We start from the raw sequence: 12,775 nt of genomic DNA, 5'->3' as shown, positions 1-12,775 counted from the left end.
GGAGGCCACACACTGCTGAGCCTCATTCTGACGGGTCTGGAGGAGTTTCCACTGAAGCTGGATCAGCCTGTCATGTGATTTCACACTTTTATTTTGAGTATGAGTCCACATCCAGACCTCCATGGGACAATAATTCAGATGTACGTTGATCATGTTTATGTTGTTTTGTTCTCAACACATTCCACCATGTGAGGAATGAAGATTCTCAGCTGGAATGTTTCATTCACTGAGATCCAGGACGTGTTATTTTAGTGTTCCCTTTATGTTTTTGAGCAGTGTATCCCGTTGCCATGGTTTAGTTGCTGATGCAGAAATCCCATAAACATGTTTTAATGTTAGGTTCTGATCTGCTGTCAGGTCCGTTTCCTCTGCTGCTGCTGCAGCTGATAGAACGGATCAGAACATGGATCATTCTGCTGGTATTGATCACAGAGAACATCCAATCAGTAACATTCATTCACTCTGATTGGGTTAAAAGTTAAAGTGACTTCCTGCATTCTGGGACAGAGTCAGACCTGAATGAGCTTCATATATGTAAACATTGTGTTGGACTGAAGTTTAACATCTTTACTGCGCAGCTGTCAGTTACCAATAATCAGCTGCATTGATCTGTGACGTGTATTTTTCCATTCCTGTCTCCGTTTACAGCAGCGCCACTTTTTACCGTCATCATGTTGATGTTCTCCATTAAAACAAGGAGCTGACTGAAGCAGCTGCTCGTGATCGATTCATTCAGCGCAGAAGAAGAGTCACGTGACGCCTTAACGCCTCCTTTAATGACAACAGAGTCTGAAGCAGGAAACTGAACCTCCTTCATGATACCTGTGGTCTCTGACTGGGTTTTAGGTTTTGTTGAGCCGACGTAAGAAAGTCTGGCTATGTCAAACTTGCTTTGTAGTTCGGCCCTCTGGTTTTTGTTAGAGAAAAAAAACAACTTTTCCTATCGATCCAAAACACTGCCTCCAGCATAAGATAACACAAGGGATGTGGATTGATTTCCCTACAGCTGGATTTTTATTGTTGACAGGATGTGAACACAGATTATGAGGTTAGAAAGCAGAACAAGCTCACAGGTTTCTCCTGCAGCTGTAGACCTTCCACTGTTTTCTCCCACAATCCTTGACATACAAATCACATCAGAGGCATACAGTAGTTGACCGATTTCAGATAGCTTCAATAAATTAATCTCTATGTATGTAGACTGTGTTGAGGTGTATCAATGTGAGTAGGCCAATAAATGTACATGTATTTAAACTTATGGATTGGGGCAGCTGCAGGGTAAGCTCGACAGTTCAAGCACATCATACAAAAGGTGATGTTAAACTCAACACCCCAAGGAAGCCCTGTTAGGTGAACTGCAGCTGCTGCATAAACCCTGCAGCTAAACAGAATCCGACAGTAAAGACTGAAAGAAATGCTAACAGTGTTTATCATATCCTAAATGTCTATGCACCAACCAGGTAAATCTGTCACCCTGTGTGAGGACAGTGGGAACAGAGCAGCGCCTCCAGCCAGAGACATGTCTCCTGTAAGATCATTTGGTTTTTGCATAGTTCTTGTGTTGCTTTGACCCAAGTGAGCCTTCCATTCATACTGAATTGCTCAACAGTATTCCATTTAAATATCATATTAAGAACAACTTGTCAAATATATACGTTGGGGTTTGCAGCTGAAGGGATATCAAGTGTCACAAAGCTCCAGACGTCTTGTCCGGTGGCAGCACAGGTAGAGGAGGTGTTTCATTGTCCAGAGGTCCGTGTTCTCACTGGTCAGTGGGAGCCGCCCGTCTCTGCTGGAACACCTCCAGCTCCTGCTTGTACCAATCAGGAGCCTCCGGCCCGTTCTTTCCTGTTGGCTCGTGATCATAGCCGTAGGCTACCGTTAGCTCCTCATCCTTCTGCACAGCCCTCAAGGTTCGGATGCACTTGATCTGGCCAAACCGTGGATGGACAAACCTGCAAAAACCAAGGACATAAACATTGGAATTTAATTTGCATTGCTCATGAGAAATGGTCTAAAGTGTAACGCTACGCACTGTTCCATCTTTACCTTGGTTTGGGGGTCACAGAACAGTACATTTTTGGCGCAGCAGAGACACCAAGACAGAGGCAACATGTTCATTAGTAATGGTCTGCTAGCTTTAAGGCTAATCTCGCTACAACGCTATAGCTCACAGACAGTAATCTGTCTGGCTGAGGAGCTACGTCCAGTCTACGGAGGAGTGTTCAGCTGCCATCCTGGTTGTTGTCTACATCTGCTGTCTGCTAATCTGGTGACCGGACCTGTTCCTGTTCAGCAATGTCTCTGCACAGATGGTTAAAGTCACTTAGATTGTGATATCATGAGCGACAGCTAACAGCCGACATGCAGGTTAAACGGACCTACACTGTCCAATGCAGTGTTCCTATATGGCGTGTGCTGTGCAGTGTCATTACTGTGTGACAACTCTGCCACCTCCCATTCATTTCCTGTTTTACTCATTTTTACTTTCAGTAATAAAATTGATTCATTTTTCTCAACGTACTACATTTCTCATTTTATGTAATTTTGTTTTCTGAGCAATATGTGGCAAAAGAACTTCCTTCAGGATTGATGACGTTTCATCGTAACCGTACATGCACACTTTGCTGGTAGAGCGAGGACTACGAGGGACTGGTCATCCAGACTTCACGCTTCACTGCTGTTGGCCAGAGGTCAGTGTTTGTTATGGCCAATATGATTATTAGCAATCAGGAATATTAGAACAACATCCATGTGCAGTGAAACTGTGAATCCCAGTGTAGGACCTCCATATGTTCAGTGGAGAACTGCAGAGCAACAGCAGTGCCGTTATTTAGATTAACTGAAAATCATTCAAAAAAAGGTTCTGACAATCAGAAAAATGCTGAATGAAACGTCACCACACTGACAGTCAGTCGACCCCTGACCTAGAAATACAAAGAGAAATATATACAACAATAAAAATAAGTCATTTATTTATTTGTTTTTATTTTTAAATTTAATTTTATTTCTTCTTATTTATTTTTTATTTTCATTTTTTATTTATTATTAATTTTCATTTATTTTCCTTTTAATTATTTGTTTATAATGTCGCTTTAAAATCAACGGCACGACGACGTTCCTACTGCACACATTTTTCTGTGCATAGCTTCTTTGCTTTTAAAGTGACATTTAAAAAACGCTTTAAAAGCAACAAAAGAAAAAAGAAAACACATTTTTAAAAAAATAATCTAAAAATAATAAAATAAAAAAAATTACTAAAAAAAATTAATTAAAATTAAAAATATAATTTAAATAAATAAAGTAAACAAGCAAAAAAATGACAAATAATTTTTAATTATTTTTTAATTATTTTATTTATTTGTCTCTATATTTCTACTTTTATTAGCCTTTCCTTTTATGGATTCAGTTTTGATTAATATTGCTTTATATTGCCAAATTACTTCTTTTTATTTCCACTTTATTTTTTTATTCTTTCATTGATTTATTTTTGTAATATATCTCCCAGACCACTAACCCATACATAAAGTCTGATTTCTTAGCATATCAACAGGAGGCCTTTTCTTGTTGTTCAGTTCTGCTTCTGATCAGCTGCTCAGCCTGCTGCCGCCATGTTGGACTCACGGCTCGTATCTGCAGTTGGGGCTGAACGAGTGGTTCGCCTTGTGGCCCAGAGATGCACAGTATGTGTCTGTCTGGTCGAACGGCTGAGGGACGTCGATCACAGTCTCTTCATCCAGGGAGATGGTGTTTCCGTTCAGGGCCCAGTCTCGGCTGTCCACCTGAGTCCATGAACAGAACACGCATGGTTTTAATTGGTACACATACCGGCTGTAAGGTAGTTAAAGGGAACTCTACTCTGAACCAGAACCCTTCAGCTTCAACAAACCGCAGAAACCGTGGAGACGCCACATGTGTTCCTCCACACTAACAGCCAGCCAGCATCACTGGGAGTTCTGGTGACTGGCGGCCTGGTCTGGACTTGGTGGGAGTGGCTCCTTTGCAGGCTGCAGCTGGTCGAAGTGTTTATCCACTTGGAATGAAGCCTGTGTCCTGACTTTGTTGTTAAAGCTCAGGTACATATTTAGATTCTTTCTATGAAATAATCCCTTCCTGCCTTAAACTGGTTTCCATGTAACACTGATCCTTCCTCTGCAGCATCTCCACCGGCAGCTTGTGACACTTCAGTCATTCAGCCAGACGTGTTTGAACCACATCTGAAAATGAACGCTGATGCAGGCCTGCTTTCCTGCTTCATACCTCAGAGTGTGTGATGCGTACGCCATTGTAGAAGGACATCACAGTGTCGGTCTCAGCGTCCGTCTTGGCGAACAGGCCCTGACCGGCTCCTCGGATCGTCGAGTCGGACACAAACACCCTGAGGATGGGATGGTGACAGTATGAGCTTCAATCTGAAGACATGAACACTGCTGCTTCATCAGTGTGTTGAAGTGACGTAGTCCACCCAGAGAGGTGTTCCTCACAGCGCCATGCAGAGCTACCATCCACACTACACACAGTGGTGCAGTAATGGAGCAGTGCTAGCAGCAGCTGATCACTCATCCAGCTGAGACGTTTATGGACAAACACTGGAGATGAACTACGGTGAGATCCCTCTATCATATCCTAGTGTGTCTCAGTCTGACCTAAACAGACGGGTGGTGTGGCTTTACAGAGACGTGACACGCCGTCCAATCAGACGTGATGCCAGCAGACCAGTGCAAAGGTGTGAAGGATGTCTTCTGACCTACCTTTGGCTCTCGTAGGGGTCAGGGAGCAGGATGTGGGTGGCGATACAGGTGGATGTCGACTTGTCATACGAGTACACTGGACCTGAAAAACACACGTTGTCCTGTTACTGTGCGGCTGTTAAGCACACGTCAGCACAGCAAGGATGAAGGGTTCATAATGCTAATAATAATAAAGGGTTAGGGTTAGAAAACACACCAACACATTCCAGTACAGCAGCTGAACTCCTGCTGCTGAGGACACAAACATCCGTGTGATTTCAGAGCATCTGTTGGGCCATCGTGTGGTGTGATTTACAGATGAACCGTGGAGCGCTGCTTTCAGCCTTTAGTCCACTGGTTCTACAGATGAGCTTCAGCTCGTCTGTACCTGAAACAACAACAGTCGTGTAACAGCTGCAGCTGTTTCAATCATGAGGCGGTTCTGACTGTAACCAGCTGGGGGCGTACGTTGTCTGACCGGCTGTTCACAGGAAGGAAAGTCACATGAACAGTCCGAACCACGGTGCATGATGGGAAGCCGGTTCACAGATGAAATCCTCTGAGGGACAGGAAGCAGTTTTTCTTCTATAGTTTTGGTGCTTCAGCAAATGTTTAAAGAATAAAGGCGACTGTGTCAGTGTCCCACATCTCAGCAGCCATGCCAACGGCACCGACTGAGTTTACTGAAGTCATTGTCCACGTCACCGTGGAAACAGCTGCATCTTCATTACGTGATTGTTTTTCAGTCTTCTTTGTGAGCAGCATGAAGGGACTACATCTCTGCAGCCGACTACAATCCTGGTTAACCTGAATATGGAGCCGTGGACAGGAACCATCAGATCACATTCAGCTAAACGGGACAGACACATTCAGAGCTTCTACATTCTCAGTCTGCAGCAGCTGTGCCGTTATCAGCCTCCCTTCAGTTCAACTCCTGACACTGTTCAACACACTGACTGCAGCCGACGTATCGCTTTAAATTCTGTTTGGATGTTCATTTTTAGGGTCCGAGGACCCTAGTAATAGGAATAAAGAAAGAAACATTACAGGAACATTAAAGCTGCAAGCAGCATTGGTCGGGTCCTCGGTCTGCGTTGGACCCTCATGCCCGTCTGACCATTCTTCAAGTTAAACCTGCTTTAAGTTGAAGGAGCCATGTTTCTGTCTCCTCTCAGCCTCAGCCTGTCAGTGAGTCACATGACCAGCTGCACTGAGCTGTGATGATGTCATCGTTCTTCATGTCCCTTGGTGGGAGAGCTGAGAGTTTTACTCACTTTAACTCTCCCATACAGCCACAATTTCCACCAAATGCGTGTAAAAACAACATATTTTTGTGGGAAATCTTGCTAGGAAGCCCTCAGTGTCAGTTTTAAAGCTGTAGGACCTTTAGTTTTTTGTGTAGATGACCAACTGACACAGCATGTCTGCATATGCCCCCATAGACAGCCATACAATGTATGAGCCGAGGCTGCGGCAGCTCATCAACTTTAACGGCTCGCCATTCAAAAACCGGTTGAGAAACGTCAAATCCCTTCAGAACTTTTGTACATCAAGGCCTTCTCTGTCTCCTGTGCGATTTTCAAGTTGGTACGATTTACGGTGTCAGACAAGATAATTTTTTCCCAAAAGAAGTTTTTGCTCATTTTTTTATTTTGAAAGGCAAATGGCGGACTTCCTGTTGGAGATAGGTCAGGGGTGTCAGCGCGAGATTTGTGGGTCTCATTGAGACGAACGTTTTGGTATTGGTTTGATCTCTGTGCGACATTTCTACTGGGCGCTAGGGCCATTTTAGTGTGTTTTTCTGTCACTAGGTGGCGCTAGAGAGCATTTTTATTTTTTTTCCCCATTTTTTCAAATTTTTCGCCGATTCGGACATGCGTGCCAATTTTGGTGAGTTTTTGAGCGTGTTCAGGGGGTCAAATTAAGGTTTTCGCGCTGGTCAGGCAAATAAGAAGAAAGAAAGAAAGAAAGAAAGAAACGCAGCAGGAACAATAGGGTCCGTGTCCTTCTGCTTGCTTTGCAAGTAGGGGTCCTCGGACCCTAATTAAAGCTGCAAGCAGCGTTGGTCGGGTCCTCGGTCTGCGCTGCCACCTCATGCCCGTCTGACCATTCTTCAAAACCCTTAATTAAACCCCCTACACACGCTCAAAAACTCACCAAAATTGGCACACACCTTCGAATCGGCGAAAAATTTGATAAAATGAAAAAAAACAAAACACAAAGCTCTCTAGTGCCACCTAGTTACAAAAAACACACTAAAACGGCCCTAGCGACCAGCAGGAATGTCGTACAGCGATCAAACCAACATCAAAACGTTCGTCTCAATGAGACCCACAAATCTCGCGCTGACACCCCTGACCTATCTCACGCAGGAAGTCCGCAATTTGCCTTTCAAAGTTAAAAAACGAGTGAAAACATCTTTTTGGAAAAAATTATCTTGTCTGACACCGTAAATCGTATCAACTTGAAAATCGCACAGGAGACAGAGAAGGCCTTGATGTACAAAAGTTCTGAAGGGATTTGACGTTTCTCAACCGGTTTTTGAATGGCGAGCCGTTAAATTTGATGAGCTGCCGCAGCCTCAGCTCATACTTTGTATGGCTGTCTATGGGGACATGTGCAGACATGCTGTGTCAGTTGGTCATCTACACAAAAAACTAAAGGTCCTACAGCTTTAAAAATGACACTGAGGGCTTCCTAACAAGATTTCCCACAAAAATATGCTGTTTTTACACACATTTGGTGAAAATTGTGGCTGTATGGGAGAGAGAAAGTGAGTACAACTCTCTAGTCTGTCAGCCAGGGACATGCTGAACGATGACATCATCACAGCTCAGTGCAGCTGGTCATGTGACTCACCATGTGACTCACCGACAGGCTGAGGCTGAGCAGACAGAGAAAAATGGCTCCTTCAACTTAAAGCAGGTTTAACTTGAAGAACGGTCAGACGGGCATGAGGTGGCAGCGCGGACTGAGGACCCGACAAACGCTGCTTGCAGCTTTAATTTTATTTGTTCTCAGACGGTTGAGACTGCAGGGCTGCAGCTGAAGCAAGACAAGTGTCTTTCAGAGGTCCCCAGCTCAGCAGCATGTTATCTAACGGAGCTGGTTTACAGTCAGATCCAGTTAGGGTTCGGGTCAGTCCTCATCATTCAGCAGCGGCATCAACAACCCTGCTAACATTCACTCTGAAGTGTTCTCCTGGTTCAGCTGCACAGGTGCTACTTACAGTCTGCATTCTGTGTTATAAGCTTCATATTTCTCTTTGCCTACAGAGTTTGTCCCTGCGGTGCCAGCTGACCGGTCCATGTCTGTGATTGGGCTTCTGTTGCCCCGCCTAGTCCAGCGAAGCGCTCATATCCAGGTTCAGAAACTCTAAGCAGCTTCAGAAGGCCTCTCCTCACCCTGGATATGTTGAACTTCTGCTACGACACCTGATCTAACAGCAGACTGGCTGGTTGGAGGAAAGGAGACGATCCTCCATATATCCCTGAACTCCTGAAGCTCTGATGCACTGCAGTCTCCAGCGGCCCAATCGGAGCGGACGTTCTCTGACTACTTACTGTTGGCTGTGACCTCGAAGCGCGGCCTTCCAGTCTGGTTGGAGGTCACGGTGGCGAGACGAGCTTCAATCAGTTCCCCGTCCACGAAGCTTCCATAGAGAGCCATGCGTCCGTCTGGGTAGATGTAAGCCACCGAGTCCCCGGTCATCTCGCCGTCCTCATTCACCCGGCCAAACACACAGCCGCCGTCCTGGACGCGCCACAGTACACACCAGCAGGACAACCACAGCGTCAGCAACAGATCACGTTCTCAAGAGACCTGCAGCTTACTACATGAAACCCGGTGATGGATCAAACACTGAGCTGACTCACAGGGTAGTAGGCCCAGCATTCCCCACAGCGGCTGTTGTCTTTGTACTGGCCCTTGAACACCAGCCGGCCCTCTCCATCGAACTCCTGAGCCGGCCCGTTCAGCTCGCCATCTGCATACGTCCCGTTGAGGACGCCTCCGTCTTCATACGTGTACACGGCCTGACCCTGCAGGGCGTCGTCGACGTAGAAACCCTCCAGGGCACTGCGGGAGAAGACGGGAAACAGCAGTTCAGGCAAAGCAACCAGTTCAAGGTTCATGACAGCAGCAGTCCTACAGCTGGACTCATGATGTGCTGCTGGAGCTTCACTAACGATAAGCACTGCAGATGCTTCATAACGAGCTCTGAGAACTTTCAAACGTGCTGGACTTAAGTGATTTCAACCCTCACCCTACAGAAAACATGTAAAATCTAAAGAGAAGAGAACAACTACAGCGCTGTGAATAAACTCATCATTTCTAGAAAAATCAATATTGAGTGTGAAACTCTGAATGTTTCAAGATTAAAGAGGTAATTCCTGAAGAAAACAGCCCTGACATTTAGGAATAAAGTCTGATTATTTGGTTTACATCCTGACCATTAGACAAACAGCTATTTCAGGAATTCAGTGGAAACGGAACGTTCCAGGAAAACAGCTTTGTTGTCTTCATTGTTGTGCATCTGAAGAATTCTCAGGACCTGCATGAATACGCTGGATGAGCTGCATGTACAGGTGCTACTACTTCCTGACAGCCTGCACCTTTACTTCTGGTGCTACTGGTGTCTGACTCCAGCGCCACCATCAGGTGATGCGTGGTCAACATCTGCTGGCCAGCACGATGAACACAGAACCTCCTCCCCATCACATCCACTGGGAGCCCCTTTAGGATCAGCTGTTTGGGCTTCAACAAGAGAAATCCGGTCGCTGCTTTGCCTCATGTGTCTGGTTTACTTCCCCACGTCCAATAAAATGCAGAGCACAAGAACTCAGCTGGTTTCTCTTTGCAAAGTGCACAAACAGAGTATTACCAAGACTCCAGCATGAAAGCTGACTCAGCGCAGCGCAGACAGACAGCCGGCTGCTTCACGTCACCTCCACATCATGAACTTTATCTCATCTGCCTGTCAGAAACCAAGTCTCCACCTCCCGTTTGTGGTTATGGTTAGGGTCGGTCCTGCTGCTGACAGTCCACTGGACTTTATCTGAAAGGTTCGCCTGGGAGAGCACATAACTCTGATAGTCAGATGTTGTCATTTAAACGTCTCCCATCTGTTTCCCTCATCTGACATGTAGAAGCTGTCAGAATATCTAACTAACTTCCAGATTCCAGAGTTTTATCGTCATATGCACAGCAAAGCAGGCAGTTATACCACACAATGAAATTCTTGTTCTGTTCAATCTCCCGAAAAAAGACGACACATTAAAATAAATAAAGCAAGCAAATGAGAACAACAATAAACAATTAAAAGCAACAATAAAGTGTTCGGTGTTATGAACATGTGCAGTGTGTGTGAGTGATTGATTGAGAAGCCTGATGGCCTAACTCACAGTAGAAATGTCTGATTCTTTCCCACCTGTGCTCCACATATATCATCTTGCATGCTTTCTAGTGCAGACACGGCTTCGACTGTCTTTACTGAAATGTGCTGCTCTGATGAACAGCCGTAAAAACGCATCCGTCTCGTCTGTAAAGTACCTTCCATCGAAGAAGAAGAACTTGCCCTTGCCATTCTTCTCTCCGTGGGTGAAGTGTCCTTCGAACCGATCGCTGGACGAGTAGGTCACTGTGCAGTAACCGTGTGGCTGACCGTCGTCATCCAACGGACCTGAACACACAGAAGAGCACAAATCTGTCAGAAGCCACCCAACGTCGTCTATGCCTTCATTCATTCTGCTTCTACTTAAATCTCCAGGAATCCTGCCCTCATGTTCAGTGATGTCCACCGGGTCAAAACCGTACAAATGGAGCAGACAGCAGAACAGTCTGTGGTCCAGCCGGCACTGATGAGCTGAATAACTGTCACAAGTACTGAGTCTCAGGTCTGGTGGACCCGTCTGCACTCAGGCCACATGTGTTCATATTCACTGTCTTCTAACTGTGGTTCAGTCTCACCGCCTCCAGAACCACCTGATCAAACTAAACAGTCAGTTGAGGGTTGTACGACCAAAAGATGCCAGAATGCTGGTTAGCTCCTGTGCAGGTCTTCATCCTCTGTGGATTCATCATGATGAGCAAACACATTCACATCATCTGATCAGAACAATGCACACTTCCATGTTATCAGTGTCCACTCGTCATCACACTGCGTGTTAGTAACGTCAGCCATGAGCGCCACATCGACACGGACACACAGAACTAGTTAGTGACAGGGACTAAAACATACATTCACTTCAGTAGGGGACGTTTGTAGGAAGTTCTTCACTGTTCAGCAGAAAATGTACTTTCTTCCCCAATACGTGTACTGTGTGTGTTAACGAGATGGATCCAGAACATTTAATGTGTAGTACAGTAACCCTACATGTGTACTGTCACTGAGTGCTGACTGTGGTACTGCAGTAAAACATGCAGTACTTATTCCACCTGTGAAAACAAGTTCAAACTCTACAAAGGATTAATTCTACGTGTTTAAAAGTCAAAGATGAAACAAACGTGGATATTTAACAGTTTGATAAACTTTGTACTTGAATGCTGTGTTAACCAGGTAACCATAGTAACCAGGTAACCACAGTAACCATCATAAGCTTTTAATTCTGAATCTAAGTGACTTTTTAAATCACAGAACATCGTTTAAGACAAACGTCGTTTTTCCTGAAGCTCCAGAACCTCCTCTTCCAACCAGGACCAGAACCTCCAGATTTAGCCACAACAACAGATTCTAGGCTAATTCCTCCAGAACCAAACAAAGATGGCGGCCTGTCCAGAACAAACCCTGAAAACGGCTCAACGCGTTCGAGTCGCTCGGTGCCGGTTCGTGTCCCGGACGGTCCAACCTGACGTTCTGATAATAAAACACGACATAACGACCTTGTTGTGACTCTGATTTACACAAACCACCGCTTTCTCTGTAAACTCACGTCTCCTCGAATAAAACCAACAACAGCAAAAAGGCGCTTTAATCCGCTGCTCCTGGATGCACTGTAATAACCCGAACCCGAACCCGAACCCGAACATGACTGTACAAGCTCAGATTTCATGCTTGCTCGGAAACTTCCGCCGGGACTCGGAGCTCAGCCAGGCCGCTTCCACTCGCCCGTCCGCCGGAGACCCGCTGAACTCCAGGCCGGGGCTCCCCCAGACACCCAGCGGCCCAGCCACGCTCTGACTCAGGGAGCATTTATGGACCCAGAACCTCCGAACTTCGGACAAATCTGATCCACACGTTCACAGTATCGGCGTTTGTACGTAAGTAGCGCACAGACGGACGGAACCGACCTTCCACCACCTCCTCCACGTTCTCCTCGTCGCTGTCCATGCTGCTGCCGGTGACCACACCTCCGGCTCCGGTCGCTCACCCGCCGGTTCCGGACTCTCCGCCCAGACCTGAGTCCCGGTGGCCAGAACCAACCACAGGCTGTACCATTACAACACATGTTTCTGGTGCAGCCTGTGCATCCGCTACGCTACCTGGTTGTTCAGGATCATGAGGAAGTTCTGGTTTCATTAAACCCTCACATCAGAAACGCTGCACAGGAAACGGTACCTGTGAATGGACTTTACATTATTAGATATTATTATGTATTATTCTACCAGACGCTTTCTGATCACTGTGTTTTATCAAAACGGTCAGCGGGCTTTTTTCCTCACATTTGAGGCTTTTTAAACAACAATATCTCAGGAACATTTAAAGATAAAAACCTGATATTTTCACTGTTATTTCTCATCATGTCATTGATTCAGAATCCGTAGATCCAGTGATCTGATTAGGTGTGAACTGACATATGAAAACAGTTGAATTCAGCTTGTGATATTTTATGCTCCACATGTGGCTGCAGGTCACAACAGTACAAACCGAACACATACAATTATTTAATATTAAAGACTTGATCACAAAATGACTTTTAAATTTTACTTGAACTTTCAGAACTGATTAATCAGGTTTGACAAGTCGTACCACGACAACAGAAATATTAGTAGATCATCTGATCCCAGTAGAACAGAGTCCACGGGCCTCATTTAGCATCAGTGCGTAC

The 12,775-nt window shown here is 45.5% G+C and overlaps 1 protein-coding gene across 1 annotated transcript; it reads right to left on the bottom strand.

Annotated features, from left to right (window-relative positions):
- Positions 1-987: 987 nt before the first annotated feature.
- On the bottom strand, positions 988-12,104 carry setd7 (SET domain containing 7, histone lysine methyltransferase). The gene is made up of 8 exons (XM_008300207.1): positions 12,018-12,104; positions 10,281-10,410; positions 8,606-8,807; positions 8,294-8,483; positions 4,752-4,833; positions 4,261-4,378; positions 3,625-3,782; positions 988-1,955 (listed from the first exon to the last, which is right to left on the bottom strand). The coding sequence occupies exons 1-8, from the start codon at positions 12,055-12,057 to the stop codon at positions 1,763-1,765; spliced, it is 1,113 nt and encodes a 370-aa protein (XP_008298429.1). The 5' UTR covers positions 12,058-12,104; the 3' UTR covers positions 988-1,762.
- Positions 12,105-12,775: the final 671 nt, after the last annotated feature.

The sequence above is a fragment of the Stegastes partitus genome, unplaced genomic scaffold (genome assembly GCF_000690725.1).
Source record: "Stegastes partitus isolate 25-593 unplaced genomic scaffold, Stegastes_partitus-1.0.2 Scaffold1510, whole genome shotgun sequence".
In the NCBI taxonomy this organism is placed as follows: domain Eukaryota; kingdom Metazoa; phylum Chordata; class Actinopteri; family Pomacentridae; genus Stegastes; species Stegastes partitus.
This window is presented reverse-complemented; position numbering and strand designations above follow the sequence as displayed.